This window comes from Nyctibius grandis, chromosome 5, assembly GCF_013368605.1.
Source record: "Nyctibius grandis isolate bNycGra1 chromosome 5, bNycGra1.pri, whole genome shotgun sequence".
Classification (NCBI taxonomy): Eukaryota; Metazoa; Chordata; class Aves; order Nyctibiiformes; family Nyctibiidae; genus Nyctibius; species Nyctibius grandis.
In genome coordinates this window covers 79145123-79163912 of record NC_090662.1, presented here as the reverse complement: position 1 = coordinate 79163912, position 18790 = coordinate 79145123, and the positions used below count along the sequence as shown (strand labels likewise).

At 45.7% G+C, this 18790-nt stretch overlaps 1 protein-coding gene across 1 annotated transcript; it reads right to left on the bottom strand.

The window, feature by feature from the left end:
* Positions 1-712: 712 nt before the first annotated feature.
* Positions 713-13827, bottom strand: LOC137663809 (cyclin-dependent kinase inhibitor 1-like). The gene is made up of 3 exons (XM_068401373.1): positions 13751-13827; positions 9262-9704; positions 713-5170 (listed from the first exon to the last, which is right to left on the bottom strand). Coding segments are annotated over exons 1-3 (513 nt in total). The 5' UTR covers positions 13753-13827; the 3' UTR covers positions 713-5102.
* Positions 13828-18790: the final 4963 nt, after the last annotated feature.

Below are 18790 nucleotides of genomic sequence, written 5' to 3'. Positions count from 1 at the left end.
TGCTGCTCCTAAGTAACTCCTCCAGTTAAGTAGAAGTCATTGTAATAAAAGAAATCTGTGTGTATGCTTGCCATATATTATAAATCACTTCATCTCCTGTTGAAGAACAGCCACTTCTGGGTAAAAACATGGCAGATGTTTAACATGTCATGTCACAGCAGCTCTCTGTAGCAGATTTCAGCAGGACAGAAAGAATGCCATGAAACTGCAAGAAGGATTTAGCTAGGCGAGATGTAATTACCAAAGTTGGACTATGTCCAGGACACTGGGGCAAACCCTCCTGCCTTTGCAAATTTGATTTTAACAACTTTAATTTTAAACACCTGATAGTCATATTTCTTGCCAAGGGAACAGATTGCTGAAAGTAAGAGAGGCAGCATTTCCTAAGCAAAAAAACATTGCAGAAAATGAAGAAAGCGGGGTGAAAAAAGTTTCCTCCTCCTATATGGTTTGTGACACCTCAGTGGGAAACCATGAAATATCCACTGCCGAAACACATTTTCTGGGCTGTAGGTCAGCTCAGCTTATACTACCCCACAGCTTGACCCAAATTTTTGTGCATGGAAGTGATGAATTGTAGAAAGTGGAACAGCACAGGGGCATCAGTGTAGGCAGGCCAGGACAGAGCAGTGCAGAAACAAAACAAGAAGAACCTGCCTAAAAAGAAGAAAATTCAACTTATTTTGCTATTAAAACATATTTATGCACCAGCTTTTATTGATGACATTGCAGTATCCACATTTGACAACCAAACGGTTCAACACACCGGCTTGCTTATGTGGAATTCAACTGCGTCTACAGCATTGCAACAAGACGAGCAAAGCAAAATGAATATCTGAAAGCAAGCACCCTGTATAACATAGACCCTACAAATCTCCGCAGGAACGTTGCTGACCTTGGCTACCCCTGAGATTTGCCACGTGAACAGAGCATATAATTTCTCACAGAAGTTTGCAAGCTTTGGAATAAGTATGTCCTGATGCTGCTTTAGTGCAGGAGGATGGAGTAGGTGACTTCCCAGGCTCCCTTCCAGCCAAACATTTCTGTGATATTAAGGCCCACTCCCAAAGCCTATTAACAAGGATCCAAAAGATAATGGTAAAATAATAAAGCATCTACCATAGCAAGTTGATAGCTTCTCCAGGAAACCAATACTACCCTGCAGAAGGGTACTTCAGAATATTTGCAGAGGAGCTGCTTTAAGTAGAAGACAGCTGTACTTGCATCACCCTGAAATAACTGGAAGCATGTGAAGAAGCTCTTTTCCTGGCTTTTTCACCCAAGTGAAACAACCTTCTCCAGTTGCTGCTGAAAGGAATTTAATGAAATAATCAATACCTGAGAGATTATTTCCATGTTTGTACAAAACATAAAACAAATGTTCTGGGACCTGCTCTGGCCCATTTTCAGCTCAGGTTGTGTTGCACATGGGACACATTTATCTTGGATGGAAAAAATCTGAACTACTGATTTCCCTAATGTATACGCTGGTCACACCATGGTATCAGCGGAAGCTAGGTTGTGGCTGTTCAGTAATATATGGCCCTGAGTCACGCATGCAGCTTATATTCAGAAAAGAGGGAGGAGGAGGGCTCAGGGAGACATAATTGTACTTACTTATCAGCATACCGAGGTTACAGTATGCTGTGGGTTCCTGACGCAGTCTCCTTTCTGCTGTCTGCTCCTTACACAGCTGCACAAGACCTTCAACCAGTGCTGCTACCCTGTCTTTAATGTCCCAAGTCTGAACATATCCCCTTGCTTCTCATTATGAGAAAGTGCCGCTTTGGGGTTTGATGGGCGGCCATAGACCCCTGCAGCCCATCAAACTCACAGGTCAGCAAATAAGCCCTGAACAGCTTTGTTACAGGATTAAATTTGGTACGTTCAACACACTGCTTATGTCCAGGGAATGAAACAGACCAACGCTTCAGCGTATTGCTTTTTCAATCAGGTCTGCTGCCTCACTTAAAGAATAGGAATGTTTTAGACCCACGTATTAAAAAAATATTATTACAGCTTTGCTACATACTGACATATCCCCTTGTGCATACTGTGTTAAACAAGAAAGTGCAATTCACAAGTTGAACAAAATAATGAAATATTCCTCAACTGTTTCCTCATCAGCATGGTAATGAAACACAGATATACTTTATCTACCCTGGTGATGATGAAGCTCAGACACTAATCAGAGGTTTGTTGTTATTTCTGGCTGCCACACACACAAAAATATAGCAGAAACCAACTTTCTTCATCTTTTAAAACCCATGTATGCAGAAAGGAGGCAAGGGCTTTACACAGTTAGCTGCTTGTCCATTTATTCTGTAGAGTAGAAGGACTAGTGCAAAACATAGCCTCACTTCTCCTCTGGTGTAAATGAAGGTGGTTCCACCACAGATCAGTGGAGCTGTAATACAGCGTACACCAGGGGAGGATTAGGCTCTCCAGTACAAGTACATGAATTTCCCATTGCAAACACTGGTATGAAAACAGTATTTCCCTCTCCCCCACCTTCTGTGTTACTGTGATATCTTAATCTCCAATATTCTGTCATTTCAAAAAACATTACCAAATGTATAATCAGCAAGCAAAAAGAAATCACCTTTTCTAATCAGCAGAAAACTCTTTTCTACCCTAGCATGGAGCTCCCAGTCACAATCACAGCTAATTAAGATGCTATAAACACAGACAGCCCAAATGTTCATCCACAGTCTTCACCTTTCAGTCTAAGTATACTGAAATTCCACTCTAAGGCCAATATCTGCATTGGTATCCAAAATCTGTATTATTGATAATTTAAACAATTGTTTTACTAATTCCTCTGACATTATAATATCCTGATTACAAAGCATTTAAGGCAGATACTTCCTTTTAAATGTACACTTAAGCACTGAGCTGTTTTGGAATTAATATGAAAAAAATAAGATCCTTTCTTGTTTCTTTGGGACAGCAATATATTGACAGTCATTATTTCTCATAATAAAGAGAAGCATCCCTTTTCCCCTTGAAACAAGACTCAGCTACTTCACGATAGCCTCTTGCATGGCAGACTTGAGGGCTTTTATGCACAGCTCATGCCATCCTGCTCAGAAAATAATTCTGCAAGTAACTTTGCTACAAACCAAAAAGGTGCACAGTGTTATTCATCAGCTTTAAAATCACAAACACACAGAGAGACAGTTGTGCAATTTTTCTTCATTAGAGAAAACCACCACACTTTAAAAAAAGAAAAATAGATTAAACTGTTCTAATCACAAGCAAAGTTTAAAAATAAAACCAAACACACAAAAAGCCCAGTCCCACACCTTTATGCTACATCTCCATGGGCTGAAAAGCGTGTAACAGACTGGCCTGGCCCACAAACACACTGAAGGCTCTGCGAGCAGCAGCTGCCAGGTTGGCCCTCATCCGGCTTCATTTGGGTAAAACTCTCTTTGACATCAGCTGGAGCAAGGTTTGTTCCTAACTAAATAAAAAATTCAAGCGGGAAAATCGCATCTTGTGATTCTTGTATATGGCTGGAAACAGGCTCTGACCCTGCAATTTGCTGAGCATCTTTATCTCAGCATACAAAAACAGAGTAAAATCACTGCCTCGTGCCATTTTGGGGAAAATCGACTATTATTTATGTCTAAACACTTGTAGCCCTTAATGGGAAAATAAGAAACACACTAAACCCTCCTGATGTTGCACGTAACGCAGGGTGTATGACTTGCTTACACCACTTCTCATGCATACACCTGACACGCACACGTGTGCATGCTAGGTTTTACTAGCCGGGAGAAGCCTTAGTTTGTTTAGATTTGAGACAAAAAAAGCAGCAGTCCATTATCTCACGCTGTTCTAAAAACCTGACGTTTACAGAGCTGTTTCCAAAGAAGTTCATTAAACACTGCATGCATCTTAAGGCCATATGCAGCAGTATAATTTAGAGCATATATTTTATAGGTTTCTTTTTCTGGTTCACCCACTGATTATTATGTGCTGTAAAACCTCAATTATCGCAACTGGTCAGGGGAATAAAAAAGGGAAATAAAAAGTAGGTGATGAAAAAGGATATGTTAACAAATGCCATAGAAAAGCAGTCCATGAAACATCAAGTCTGTTGCATGTGTAACATTTCAGTGTTATTAATGCCCTTTCTCTTCTTATACAAAGATTAGTAGGTATGAATAAAAAGCACAAAATAGCAACTAAACCACCTCCCTCATTCTTACTCTGTTCTTACAAACAGCAGGCATTTTAAAACACCATGGACAAATGCACAGCAAATTTTATCTCCGTTTTCACCGCGCAAACTCATAGACCTAGATGGAACAGCACAATCCAAAATAAAGGCTGGATTTGGCCCAGCTGGGAATGGGAATGACTCAAAAGATACAAGAATATTTCTGCAAATTTCTACTCATGTAACATTCAACTACCTAATTCTTGTGTGTGGGGCAGACATGCAGGGCTAAAATGGCTGCTGATATAAATGGAAACTTCCCCAAATAATTTCAGCTTTCTCCATTTACATCCCAGCAATATATACATTTGGCACCCAAGCACTGTTACTTATGCCCTGAACAGTTGCAAGCACAAAATTCTGTACCTAAAAAAAAAAAACCACAGAAAGGGCTGGAAATTTTTTTTAGTGTGTCAGACCTCTAAAGCCAAGATGGTGAAACTTAGTAAGTTGTCCCTACTAGAACCAAAAAAGAGGATATGTAAAGACATGACAATATCAAAGACCCCAACTGTACAGTGACTTACCCAAGCACATTATTACACGCATACAGTTGTTTTAACTGTTTACCACTTTCTCATGTACAGTGATTTTTAATGCATGTTAAACTGCTAGCCTTAGCCAATTTCTGTAGTGTCCAAACTTGCTCACCAGTGTTTTTTAAGGCCAGTAATTTCTCATCAAAGTTATTCCAGTTGATTTGGCCTGACCCCATCCCAATGACAGTATTTTCTGTTTTCACCGCTGCTGTCGGGAATACATCTCTGTGGGATGCCCCTAAGTGTCTGCAGCCTGCACACACGGTTTTTGAAGGTTGAGGAGGCTTGGCAGGTGTTTCCAACCTCTCCAATGCACAGCAATTCTCTCCTTGCTTTCAAGAAGTTGACTTCTTTGCAGCAGCTTGTACGTTCATTTTGACTTGCTTCTTTGCCGAGTAGTAATCTGGAGAACAACACACAAACAGAATTAGGACTACGACACTGATAACGGCTGCTTTTCAAGAAATCTCTCAAATCTCATTTTCGTGTTGAAGAAGTCATTTAGACTTCTCTACGGCTCGTGAATGAACAAAACTAATACCTTTAGCATGTTCCACATGAAGCTATGTAATACCAAGCAAAACAAAGGAAATGTGCTGGCTTTTATCCAGTTGAGATCAAAAGACTTTGGACCCTCTTATGCAAGCTGAGTAATGTGACATTTCAGTCCAGCTTTTAGATCCATGGCTGCAGTGCTTTCCAGACAGAAATATTTTTTTTTTTTTCCTCCTTAAAAATAACAAATACTTTGCAAAATAACATCAGAAGAACTATATATATGGGGCACTTTATTTCTGCTTATTAGATCAAACTGCAGATTCAAGAAGGACTGCATAAAACCTTGCACTATCACTGAATTATAGCTAATTCTTTGCTCAGAGAGTAAGCACTGTGGCTCATGGGGAGAACACCCATTATGTTTTCCTATGTTCATGTAAATCTTTGTTTCAGATACAAACATAAATCAGCCTTAACTACAGAACCGCGATTACAACACAGGAGTTCCCCTACGAGTTCCTTCTCTGCCTCCCAGCCTTGCACAAAAAATACATACTTTTTTTCTGGTAAATAAGGCAGAATTAGCTGAAATGGAAGCTAGATGCTTATTTATATTTAGAGTTCATGGGATTTATCTGGTGTAAGTTGTCTGTATTCATAGTAATGAATTTGCTCCAATTTCAGTTGAGGATGTGGGCTCCATAATATTTAAACCTCAGCTTTCTCTATAGTTAAATTGGCAACACCTATCGAGTCCTTGCAGCCTAAAGTCTTGCATTAATTTCAGGGCAGAACATTATTGGCGGGATGACTGGAATTCTGTAGTCTTTCATAGCCAAAGTTTGTGCGAGGAGATTCCTGCAGCCAACTTCCTTAAGGATACGTCTGCATGGCATGGTGCAAAGGACCGCAGCAGTACCTGAGCTAGCCCTAAGTTAAACCTCTGGACATGATCCCAAGGACAGTATACTTTCTCGGGCAGGATCATGGACAGCTAACTCAGTAGAAAAGCCAATCCTGCTATTACTATAACCTGCTGCAGTCTCTCAGTGGAGCAGCAGAGTAAAGGAATAGCAGTAAGAGAAAAAAAGCTTACATTACCAAATGTAATCCTTACTACTTATTTCTTCCACATAAAAGACTTCTATATAGCTATCCCTTGTTTTATTTTGGGAAAAGAAATGCATTAGGAATTACGCTTAGTAGATGAAATTCAGAAAAGACTTCAGTAGTCAGTACTCCCCATTTCTGCCCATGAAGAATTTTAGCAAGAGCCCAACTGCTCCGACACCCACACAACGGAGCCTAGTTTCAGAATCGATGGAGGCACTTAAAAGCCACAGGTGTGCAGATTCCCCAGAGCCATATTCAGATGGTCTATAGTCTTCATCTAAGATGCTAAACAGAGTCCAAGGGAATTGGCTGGTTTGCCTGAGGGACTCTAAAGAGCACTTGCACTGGCATAAGTAGGGTACTGTGGTCAGTAGGAAAGCCTGGCCACAAGGACCTAGGAAGGAAAGACTTCTGTTGTTTAAATATACCTACCTAAATACCCGCTTCCTTTCCTCCCCATTTTCTCCCAGCCATCTTCCATGAACTATCTGCTTCAGAAGTAAGACCAGCTAGCGAAAACACAGGATTTTTACCAATTTCCTCTCTTTGACCTTTAGCAAAGGAGGCAAGGATTTATGAATGTCTCCCAGGAGAGCCAAGGTCTAAGTGCATCAGACTCAGGCAAGCCAAAAGGTTTGGAAGAGAGAAGGAGTAAAGAGCTGGCATGGTTCACCAACCTTGGTTAGTGGGGGGAAAAAAAGAAAAAAGGGAAAAAAAAAGAAAGGAAAAAGTTAAAAAGGCTTATAGCCTGTATCTGAGCTGCTTTTTAAATTTGAGGTTCTCCCAGAAAACAGCAGAATCACATTGGGATCACAACAAAAAAAGGAGAGAATGGAGATGGGGTATGTGTACACAAACAGGTTGAGAGGGAGAAGGAAAAATCTTCTTTCATACTGGTTAGCACTCTGCGTGTCTGAGGAGTCAGATGCAGCAGGAAAACCTCTGCTCCTTCCACTCTGGAGGTGCCAATGTCCACAAAACCCCATGGCTGGTTTTTAATATATCGATATTTACTTAATGGGCCACAGCTGTCTTTGAGCATTTAAATTAAACACACATTGTTGGATCTTAATGTAAAGCATTACAGTGCTCTTGTTGACCACAGCAGAACACAGATAACCGGGTTCGGGTTCAAATCCAACCTCAGATCCTAATCCTAAACTAACCCTTCATTACCGGATGGCAGAAGATAAGCGAAGGGGTAGAAGCATGGGGTCACACCGTATCAGTAGGTACGACTTCCCCTGGCTCAGTTTTGCCTGAATTACTTCAGTCATGCCCAGAGGGGCAAGGTTCTTGCAGCTAGAGGGAAACTTCTAATGCATCCTTCACCTGGCAATAAAAAGGATGTGTGTGCGTGTGCCTGTGAGAGAAGGACTGAGAGAGGGACTGATCTCCAAGCCTCACCAAAAAAGACTGCAAACAATTTTCCTGGCTCATCTCGCACACCCAGATTCCTTGGGGAGAAGGGTACTGGTTGTTAGACTGAAGTGTTTTCTCTTATGAAAACACATGTGGGAAAGTGTTAAACTGTGCAGCGTGGTATTTTGGTTTCCACATTCCCCGATGAAATGCTTCTTGCCTGGGGAAAACAAAACGGAAGAAAAATATCCCCTGGAAATATCTGCATAATTTACTCCCACACACCTAGTGAGAGATTTACAATTGAACAGCAGTTCCCTCAAACCATCACAACATTGTGCTCTGAATTATACTTCTGTACTCCTACCTGTAAATTATACTGTTAATTAGTTAATGGCTGTAAAGTGCTTTGGAGAAGAAAAGAGCACTCATTAAATATCATTGTTCTGTACTCCAGTGTGCAATGTTCCACTCTTCATTAATCTCCAACCTCTTCCTGAACCTCTCGCTAGCAATTAAATTTCATACCCTCAAATAGCAAATTAGTCTATTGTCTGACTTAACTGAGATCAACATCACTGTTCCAAAAGTGTTTCCTGAAACCTTAGCTTCAATTATCTTCTAGGCAATTTCAAGCTGGTGTTTCACATCAAATTCCCAAAAGAAAATCCTTGGTCTACATCTTGAAAACCTCAGTCCTGGATAAACCAAAATCCCAATATGGACAAGGGAAATCTAATATATGGGATTAGATTTTTCAAACAAGTTCAAATCCTGTTGAGAAGAGAAAATGAGGGGGCAGATGTTCAGAAGAGCTTAGCATGCAGGATGCTGAGGACTTTCAAAAACCTAAAGCTCTTTTATGGGTGCTGAAACTCACTCCTGGCAGCAAGTCCTGGTGAGAAGCATTTGAAAACCTAGCCCCTTCTTCCACCTGGCCAAGTTGAGGATCGATTTGCCCTTAAAATTCTTGGATACCTTCACTGAGTATAATATCCAAGCCGAAGTTAGCAGGAGACCTGGCTGCTTTCTCTGGTTTCTGGTCTTCCTCCCAAGGCTTAGCCAGCTGAGCAGTGTTCCTTATGGCACTTGGGAAAAGCTGCACATGGCCAAACCTATAAGCAAGCAAAAAACCAAACTCCCATCTGATGGGCAACCCTGTTTTCCTGTTGGGCTCCTGCTTGAGAAATCTCCTCACTACTTTTCTTAGGCTGCCTTTTTAAACGTCTAACCCTCCTAACCATCCCAACTATCGTCCCGCAAGAAGTGGTCGTTATCTTATTGCTCTGTGACAAGTCCTAAACAGACCCCCAGGGCCAGGAGGGAGTTGTGGCACAGTGCCTTTAAGTAACACAAGCCCCACGCCCATCGATTTAGAGCGTGCCTTCCTCCTCTTGCAGATGCTTCTCTAAAGAGTTGCGCTTTCTTAAAGCAAGACTGGTTTACGGGCCCACCAGAGAATTTCTAAGCAGCTGCTGGGACCAGGTTTGATCATCTGAGCCATACCGGGGTCTCACGCACCTGTCAAAGATGTCTGTCTTCTTTTCTTCCCTTCCAAGATCCTCTTGCTCTCTGTTTTCTTGGAAGTTTTGGGTTTCTCAGTCAGTGCCACCTGAGCAAAGTGGTGACTCTTGTTCTCCCTGCCCAGGGGCCAGTTCAAGTGCTGCAGTGGTCTCCGAGCATCACCCACTACGCAGCTGTGGTAGAAAGCAGGCACCTCATGGCCCCTGAGCTCTTCCCACTGCAGAAGCCCCTCCACTGGTGTGTCCCAGAGGAAATTGAAGTTCCACTTCTGCTGGGCCCCCTCGATGCTGCTGCGCAGCATGTGCTGGAAGTCCTGCTGCAGCTGCTCGTGGTCTACGGGGCCAAAGAGGTTCCTCCGAGCATGGGTCGTCTTGCCTGGCCTCTGCTCCATCTTTTCTCCCCTGTGCCGCTCTCCCGCAAGCGTATACAGCAGCGACTCCCTGCCAAGGACAGAAAGAGCGTCAGCCACCCTTTGCACGCTCAGTTTAGTGGGCACTGCATAGTGTTCAAGGGGAGCGTGGCAGTAAACCTAGATACTTTTGATGGTGCTACAGGAAATCTTGGCTTATTTTGAAAGAAATTTATCCCAGTCTCCAGTCCAGAGTGAGAATTCCCATCTATAGGATGTGCCTATAGAAGGATGGGGAAGGGTGAAAAGCCCTCATCTCTTTTGTGCATCCTTATTTCAGTGTACACTGAGAGAGGGTTTGCCCTAAGGGGACAGAGATGCATGAGGAAGTGGACAATACCCCTTGAGGTAGTGCAACAAAAGACAGAAAACACAGAAGTGGTACCTGGGGAAAACCATGAGTATCACCTTAAACAAGGGAAAGGGCCTGAAAAGGAAGACTTCCAGAACAATGAAGGCTGATGGCAAACAGTAAAGTACAGAAGACATGTTTAATTTCACACTGGAGCTGGCATCTCTTTCCTGACTACTCTTACCACCATTTGTCATGCAGTGTCAGCCAAGCTGGAAGCTAAAGATGGTCGGAGCAATCACCTGTTTCTTGCCTGACATTTTCATTCCCTTTTCTTGAAGCAATCGCCTGAGAAATGGTCCCTGTCACAGACAAAAAAGCCGTCCTTCCTACAATGGCAAATCCCATGCAAGCAGCAGTACGTGGACTTCCCATTTGGTAGGCTGGCATGGGGATAGAAGAGATGGGGTTTGCACCCTCCTCTGGCAGGTAAGGTGGGGACACGGCAAGATGAAGAAGAGATATCAGGCATTTGCAGCTTTCATAGGCCAGAAGGGCATAAATATACCAAATACATTCACCCACTAATTCCTGCACCAGGTCTTTAATTTCTAGAAGAGCTTGAAAACAGATCTTAAAGGTCATTCAATTCTTTCTCTCTCTGGATCCACAAAACTCAGCCCCTCTCACAAGCTGTGATGCATAGCAGCGGACAGGCTAAAAAGAAACCTCAGAGAAACATTAGCAAACAGCCAAATTTTGGATTTGTTGTGCTACTGAATTCTGAAGGGCATAAAGACATTTGGGGACAGAGCTAAGAGAGGTCAACCGGTGATCTGTCTACAGACCATGCAGATAGATAGCCAGAGCAGCAGAGATCCTGCAGAAACTCAAGCTTCAGGCTTGGTCTCCAACATCCCGAAGGGTGCTTCAGCCGCAGCAGACACAAACCCAGATGCGACTGGTATAATCACCCCCCATATTATCTTTGCAAGGATGTTTCTAATCCACCTGAACTCTGAGCCTCCCCTCGCAATCACATCCCAAGTGCCTACTCTGAGAACGTCACTTGGTGGTTCTGGTATCAAGAGCTCGTCCGCAACGGGGCAGTGTCGGCACCTAGATGGTTCTGCGCATAGTCTGCCACAGAAAACTCAGATACTGAGGGATGTGGCTACCTCCTACTGGGTGGAAGCAGAGTGTCAGTTCTGCAGTTGATAACACACCTGAGCAGTGGAGGTCCAAAGAGGTGGACTGGTTCCTGTATGCATTTATAAATCTTATTCCCTGCCCTTAGTGGCTCTGAACCAACATCCTGCAAACGCATGGCCCACAGCCACAGGAAATTAAACCAGAGAGTGCCAGTCTGGGTTGCCCTTCCGGTGTGTGGATTGATTTCCAAATGGTGTGGTTCTCTGGAGGCTTATGTCTCCCATGGAGCTCCAGGATGGGAAACCGAGTAGCCCTGTTCAGTCTGGGACACCATCTGGGGCTGATCATTAGGTCTGATGGGACTACAGTGCCTCCTGGGCCCCAGCCAGGTCCCACTAGTGGTACTGCACCATCCCATGTGGCTACACCGGCTTGTTCGGTGTGAGCCTTCAGCACTCAGCTGCCAATGGGAGCAAGGCTGGCAGGTGCACACCAGATGCTCCTTGCTCCCCGCAGGGCCTAGGAAAGGTGGAAACATTTTTCCTGAGGAAAAGCAGCAGATGGCACAACAACAAGGACAATCCTCTAGTTGGCATCCAGAATCCCCAAACTTCACACACAACTTTTCCCGGGGCTGCACGCAGCCTTGCCCTTAGTGGTCAGATACTCAGCAGTGCAGCGGTGCTGGCTGTCACTGTAGCTGATAACTATCACATCTCCGCTCCTTCTTCGTCTGGTGCCAGGCCCTCGGCAGCTTAAACTGAGTTAATTCAAAGGCAATCGGGTCTTAGGAAAAGGCAAAAGGTCTAAGGAAAGGATACGCAGTGCCTTGCAGGGATATTCCTCTGTGTTACAAACTTTCCTCACACGTATTAGGAACTGTTTGATATCAGTCAATCAGGGGTAGGAAGAAAGAAGTTATTTATCAAACAACTATGGCCTTTCCTAATAGGACATTTTAATATCACATAGGAATAAAGTAAAAAAGACTCTGCCTTGCTCTGTTAATGATTATGGCTATTCCAGCACAGCCAGTGAATCCAGTGCCTTGTCTTTAAGACTAATTCCAGGTGTTTCAAAGGAACATAAAAAGCCCGCAGAGAGGATAATTATAGAATAACCTTTCCCTACGGAAAGTTTCCTCCTAATGCACTCAGTTATATCATGAATCACAAATGCTTCTATCTCTTCTAAACTTGCACCATGTGTATATATACTGCCTGTTGTCATTTCCATTATTCATGGTCGCATCCAGAGTGAAATCCTGGCTCTACAGAAGTCAGTGCAAGTTTACTGCAGCAGAGCCAGGATGCAGCTCCTTGCTTTTCTCAGGACTCTTTCCGGGTCTTGGCTCCAAAGCTGCACCGTCACTATTCCCACAGCTCAGGCTGAGTTGCGTGGGTGCACTAAAACACCCATAAAACGAGACTGAAATATTTCTGAAATGCGAACACATTATGGGTAGGATCCTTTCTTAACTCACGATTTCTGTGCCACCTAAGCACAAGCTGTGAGCCCCATTCCATCAAGCTCATACCTATCCATACGCGCATCCTTACTTAGCCAAGATGCACGACAAATGCTGCAGGCTGGAGCTCTGCACTAGCAGGGGCTACTTCTGTTTTCTCTCCAGTTCTGTGCTAGCTTGAATGAGTTGAAAAGAAACACAAACTTTCCAGTGCTTGCTCCTTGCATCGAACTTTCAGAGCATCAGAGGAACGTTATCTCACATTTCTGAATTTCCTATATATGCACGACTTAAAAAAAAGATGACAAGAAGCAAGGGAATTAATGCTGTGGATATTTCATTTTCATTCTTTCAGTGAGGGTCTGTTTCCTAAATAATTTTCATCCTGAAAGCTGCTAGCTATAGATCTTATTTTCAGACACACCGCTTGCCTGTGGCTGGTGCTCAGGTACCTTTAACTCATTCTTTTTTAAAACTATAGCTGAAAAAGAGTTCTCCCCGTCCCTTCGGGGTGAAGAGCAAGCCACAGCCCTTACCCCTGCCTTTAAATCCTTTCACCTCTTTTCTGCCTCCCCTGGTGCTCGCTGCCCTGGCAGCACAGCCGAGTGCCATCATCTGTCCCCCGCACACACCCCCTTTGTGCGGAGGTGAGGGGGGTGCGGGAGTGCATGCAAGAACGGGATTTATTTGTCATAACCTTCAACAGAAGATACTGAGCGCCCGGCAGGCGTTCATCGCGATGCTACCCTCGGCGCGATCGGTCCCGGGCGAGCTCGCCCCGCGCACGGCGGAGGGGGCCCGGGGGGCGCGGGGGAGTCGTCCCCAGCAGCAGGGCACCCCCCCACCAGGGACAGGGCTGTCAACGCCCCCGCCGCGCCGGTGCTGACACCGCCGGGCGAGCGCCCCGCCCCGCGCCGCCGGGAGGCTGCGGGGACGGGCGCCGGTGAGGACAGTGCCCTGTCCCTCCAGGGTGCCTACCGGCCGCTGTGCAACCGCGCCCCGCCTCTTAGCGTGCAACGAGGGATGCGAGCCCAACATCGAGCGGGACCGGCAGCCTCCTCCCCGGGGCTGTCCCGCACCGCCCCCTCAGCTCCCCCCCTTCCCGCTCCGTCCCAGCCCCAGGGGCTGGCGGCGGCGCTGGAGCCGCCAGCTGGAGCACACTTACATGTGGGGTGTCCCGAGTGCCACCTCCCCGGCCGGGGGGCAAGGGGCGGCCGCCGGGACCGGGGCCGGGGCCGTGGCCGTGCGGCGCCACCGGGCTCATACCGCGGCCCCGCCCCCGCCTCGCGTGCCGCCGGGACGGGGCGGGGCCGGGCGGGCGCCCGTCCAGGCGGCGGCGCACGTGGCGCGGCAACGGGGTGCCGCCGCCGCCCCGCGGTCCCCGAGGGCGCGGGCGGGTCGGGTCGGGGCGGGTCGGGGGTGCGGGGGGGGCTGGTGCCGCCTGAGGAGCGCGGAGCGGCGCTTCGAGGGCCTCGCCTTTGGGGGTGGGCGCAGACAGCGGAGCGCGGGCCCGGAGCCCTTCCGCGGGAGGGAGCGCAGGGTCCCGGGGTTGGCACCAGGTTGTTTCCCGTGCGGAGCAGCAGCCTCGCAGGTTAAGAGGGAGGGCGCTCCGCCCCGGATAGCGCTGAGAGAGCGCTGGGCTCACGTCTGGCGAAGGAGGAACAGTCGGTCGGGGGTGAAGGGCGGGGGGACAGGTGTCCAAAGGACAGCCCCCAGTGAGGTGTCTCTGGCAAGGCAGCAACACGGGTGGCTTGGCGGGGGTTTGATGCGGAGCAGCCTGACGGCATCCCCTCTGTTGCAGGTGGAAAGGTGCTGAGAGTGTTTTCCTGGATTTCGGTGGCAGCTGGGCCGGCGGCTGTTGAGGGTCTGGGCAGGCTGAGGTGCTACAGCGGTACCTGAGCCCCTTCAGGTGTGGGTGTCTCAGCCAAGCTTGGTGCCTGTAGGTGTTGATGATGACTCTTGTGGTGAGTGCATGGGGAGAATCCATGTTTTACACCAGTGGAGGTATGAAGAAGATACTACTGTGACAAATAGATCCGTGACAGTCATGTCCAGATTTGGTCACATATGTTCATATATCATCATAATCAACACTATATTTTCCTGAGTTTTAGTGATCTTTAGCATTTCTACAGAAGTAAAGTGTTTTCAGGTTTTGATTTCCCAGTTGCTCTCAGAGGACTTGTGAGGCAGGCTGAATAATCCATTTATGGGAAGGTAGGTCTGTATTATTTACTCCATTCTTCAGATTGTGATACACGGAGAGAAGCGGACAGGGGCTTTGTTAGCGTTGGGGGAACTCTATCTTTGGAGTTTCCATTTCTGAATTTGAAAGGTCTACTTGTTTTTAATGTTCTGGGTTTCTATACTAATGTTCAAGAGCAGGAAGAGAGGGAAGAACTAGAGAAAGTCTATGGTTTTCTTTAGTTTGTTTACAAACCAGGCAGAAAAATATCATTAATGATCAGAAAGATGAAGATTTCGTCTGAGAAAGGGATAAAAATACTAATTCAATGAGAACATGACTTACTAAATTCAGACAGCGGGGCCTTTTTTCCCATCTTCCTCCATCCCCAACATGCAAGATTTACACCATACTTTCATATTCCACCCCTGAGCATTACCCATGCAAAGGCAATGCCAAAACTTTGCTCTGTATCTTGCCCTTCAAAACCATCTTTAAACTCTTGCGGGGAAACTGGGCACAGAATTTTGCATTTCCATGTGGATCATGACCGTCCCCAGGGTGGGAGAGCTCTTGCAGCCAAACCCAGCAGCAAGGAGCAGGGCAGAGCAGAGCCTCGTGATGTTCCTTCACACCTCCCCGCTGAGCGTGTGATGCAGCCCGCTGGTAGCACTGGCCACGTCATCACCTTGCCTGCCTTCGGTCACAGAAGCTGGCATGCTTAACCACATGGTGTGGGGATGATGTTGAGCCTTTCCCATCAGAGGAGCCCACAGCTTTTGCCAGCCTCCATAAAACTCTCCCTCAAGCCCCTCATAGCATCCTTACGTGCCCCCACCTGCTGCCCCCCGTGCCCTTGCTGCACTGCACACACACACCCACTGACGGTGAACTATTGTACCCCAACATGGGGGATGACTCTGCCGGGACTGTGTGGTAGGAGATCAAGCATTAGAGGCTGGTGGAGGGCTGAAATCCCCCCCTCAGCCCTCCCACCTGTGGGTTGGGGAGACCCTTTTTCCTCCATTTTCACTGCAGGTGCTCCTGTGCTAGTCCAGCATTTCAGTGTCGAGGCTGCAAAAGGAGAGCTTGTTTTTTTTAAGGTTTAATGGCAATTTGGGATGTTAAGCAAACCCGCCTCTATCTATGTTGTTACATCTTGCTAAGTGTTTTTAGGTTGTCCTTCGTCTTTTAAGAAAGCCTCATGTTTTAGGCAATTTTTTCTTGAGATTGTTCCTTTGTCAAATCACAAACTTTGAAACCGTGTGTTTTGCTGGCAACATTTGTTTTTATTGTAATCTAGGTAAAGTAATTTCCTACAGAAGTAGCAATGCCATTTATGTGAGGGCTCAGTTTGTTTCCCAGAAAACTGAGCTCTTTGGAAACAGAATTCTGTTTTTTCTTGCTGGATTTTTTTTTTTTTTTGAAAGCTCAAATTAATAATACAGTTTCTGGCATAGCTGCTTGTAATCACGTGCCTTATCTTAGGCACGTGGATGTATTTGTGCCAAATGCTGTGAATCATCTTTTTAGCTGTTTCCAATCACGATCTGAGGTTTCATGAGATCATAAAAGCAATTCATGTTTAAGCATCACCTCATCCCCAAGGTTCTGCTTTTGGTTTGCAATGTGCTTTTTACAGCAGATTACTCGCGAAAGGATTATTCTCCGAGTTAGGTTTGCCATCCATTCTGAGTTTCTGAGATCACTCTCATGCTTTGATGTCCCTCGCTTTCAACTTGATACACAACTGCTGCCTTACAATGCATTGACAGCAGGAGAGGACAATGGGATGACGAAAGGGCTTCCAGCAGAAAGGAGGCCGTATGAATGTGTCTCTCTTCCAGTCATGTACTGGTCGCATCCTCCATATCTTTTGATCCATCGGGATTGGCACTTCTGCCCAATGAGATGCAATTCTGCCTTTGTAGTTCTAGATGGGAAAAGTAGGTTAAGAAAGGCAAAAGCATCAGCATAGTAGATCTTTACAAAGATTTTTTTTTTCTCAGTTGTGGTTGTTCAGAGTTTTGCAGCTTCCTGTTTTGGTGCATATCAGTAAGAATTAAATAATAATAAAAAAATACAGTGTTTATATTCCTGGACATTGTGTGTCAGCTCAAACCAAGAACTGAAGGATGATGGTGGGTTTGGTGGGAAAGGATTGTTAACTTAAGGCAAGTGTGATAAATGTGAAGAGTGACGGCTACATTATTATTATATCAGTTCTGGACTCTGTGCAAAGCTAAGGGCTTGTATTTTCTGTAACTTGTAGCCTTTATGAAGTGCCAGTGAACCAAAAGACAAATTGCTGCATGATGCCAGTGCTCTCTAATAGTGTGTACCTTGAAAAATGTTACTGAGTAAATTCCTATTTTCAATTAAATGTATAAGTGAAAAGATAAATGGAGGCAGAAGAATCACTGCTCCATTATCTATTCACCTGTTCACTGGAGATAAATTTTCAAATAGGCTTAGGAGTATTGACTATAACATAAAACCCAGACATAAACACAGGAAAAATTAAGGGCTAGACAATCTTTCACACTCCATTTATCCTCTTACACTGCATTTAAAATTCAGTCACAGAAACTAGACCCTGTAAGATTTTGAGGGCATAGGAAAACTCCAGACCTTTTCCTCCCACTCCACCCCAGAAAACAGATTTACCTTTAGTGTTCATATCTGCAATGAGCTGACACTACTGAAACAAAGCTACTTTTACTTTCTGAAGAGTGAGAAAGATGTTCTGTGTAATTTAGTTAGCATTTAGAAAACATAGCTAAGTATATTTCTTAGCAGGTATACCGCGTATTAGAGATGGAGCAGTTACGTGGCCTTTTGCCTGTTGACATATCCCTGAGCAGGGAGAGCAAGAACAAATATTGAAAAAGAAAACGTATGTATAAAACAAAAAGGAAGGTTACTGCTATAAATATCAAAAATACTTACACAGATGTAACGTAGACGTTAGTGAAGGGAAAGCTGATACTGTATGGAGTAAAGAAAAAACGGTTGGTTATATAAAGAGGTGGTAAGTGCAAAAGCATAACTAGGAGCCTCTGTTTTGGGAGGGAGGTGGGGAGACCCCTCTCTACAGGGAAGGAAAAAGGATGGTTACTGTGGGTGCTCTTTGTGATGAGAAGTGGTGGTGTAGGTGGCTTCAGCTTGGGAGGGGGTGACTGCTCGTGAGATGGTCAGGACCGCCAAATAGCAGTTTATGGTGCCCAGAGCTGCATAGGTGAGACAACTCTGTGCTCTAGCTGGATTCAGTATGGCATGATGGGGGATGATGAGGGCTGGGAGAGCAGAAGAAGCAGAGAAAGGACGGGTTTCCTATAGAGAAGTGTGGTATCAGCTGGCTGGTTGCTCTGTCAGCTCAGCACTCGCATCCTGCCAGTGTAGCACAGGCAGCTCAGGGGAGCAGTGATGTCTGTGCCCACCCCTCCACGTTGGTGGAGAGGAACTGGAAAAGGACTGGGATGGTCTGTCTGCAAGAAGTTAGGGACAATGCGCTACCATGCCAGAGCTGCTGACCCTCCAGGGCAGGTTTGCTGGGCACTGGCAGGACGTGGCAAAGCAGAACCTAGGTGAAAGATGTCAACCCAAATCGATGTCTCCTTCCCTCCTATGCTTCTCTGCTGGTGCTGCATGTGGTGCTCCCTGGTGCCCTCCCATATGGTCTTGCAGGTTGGGAAAGCTACTGAGGAGAGGTCATACACCAACAGGAAAGGGAGGCAGAGAGTGCTGCCCACCATGAAACCGCCCTGCTCTCCTCTGCTCTCTTTGGCAGGACAGCTGAGAATCAGGCAAATGAAGGCAAAGGTGTGGGAGAATTTGCTGTTCACTTCTGGCCGTGGACACAGGGCTTCCCTGTGACTGTGAGTTTTTGAAGGGGATGCTTAGAGCTGCTCTGTGCCATCCCTGAATCAACTTTTGGCACTCAGTCTTTGGGCAGCAAAATTCAGTTGTGCCTGCCTCTTGGTCATTTTTTTCTCAAGTGACAAACAGCAAGACTACAAA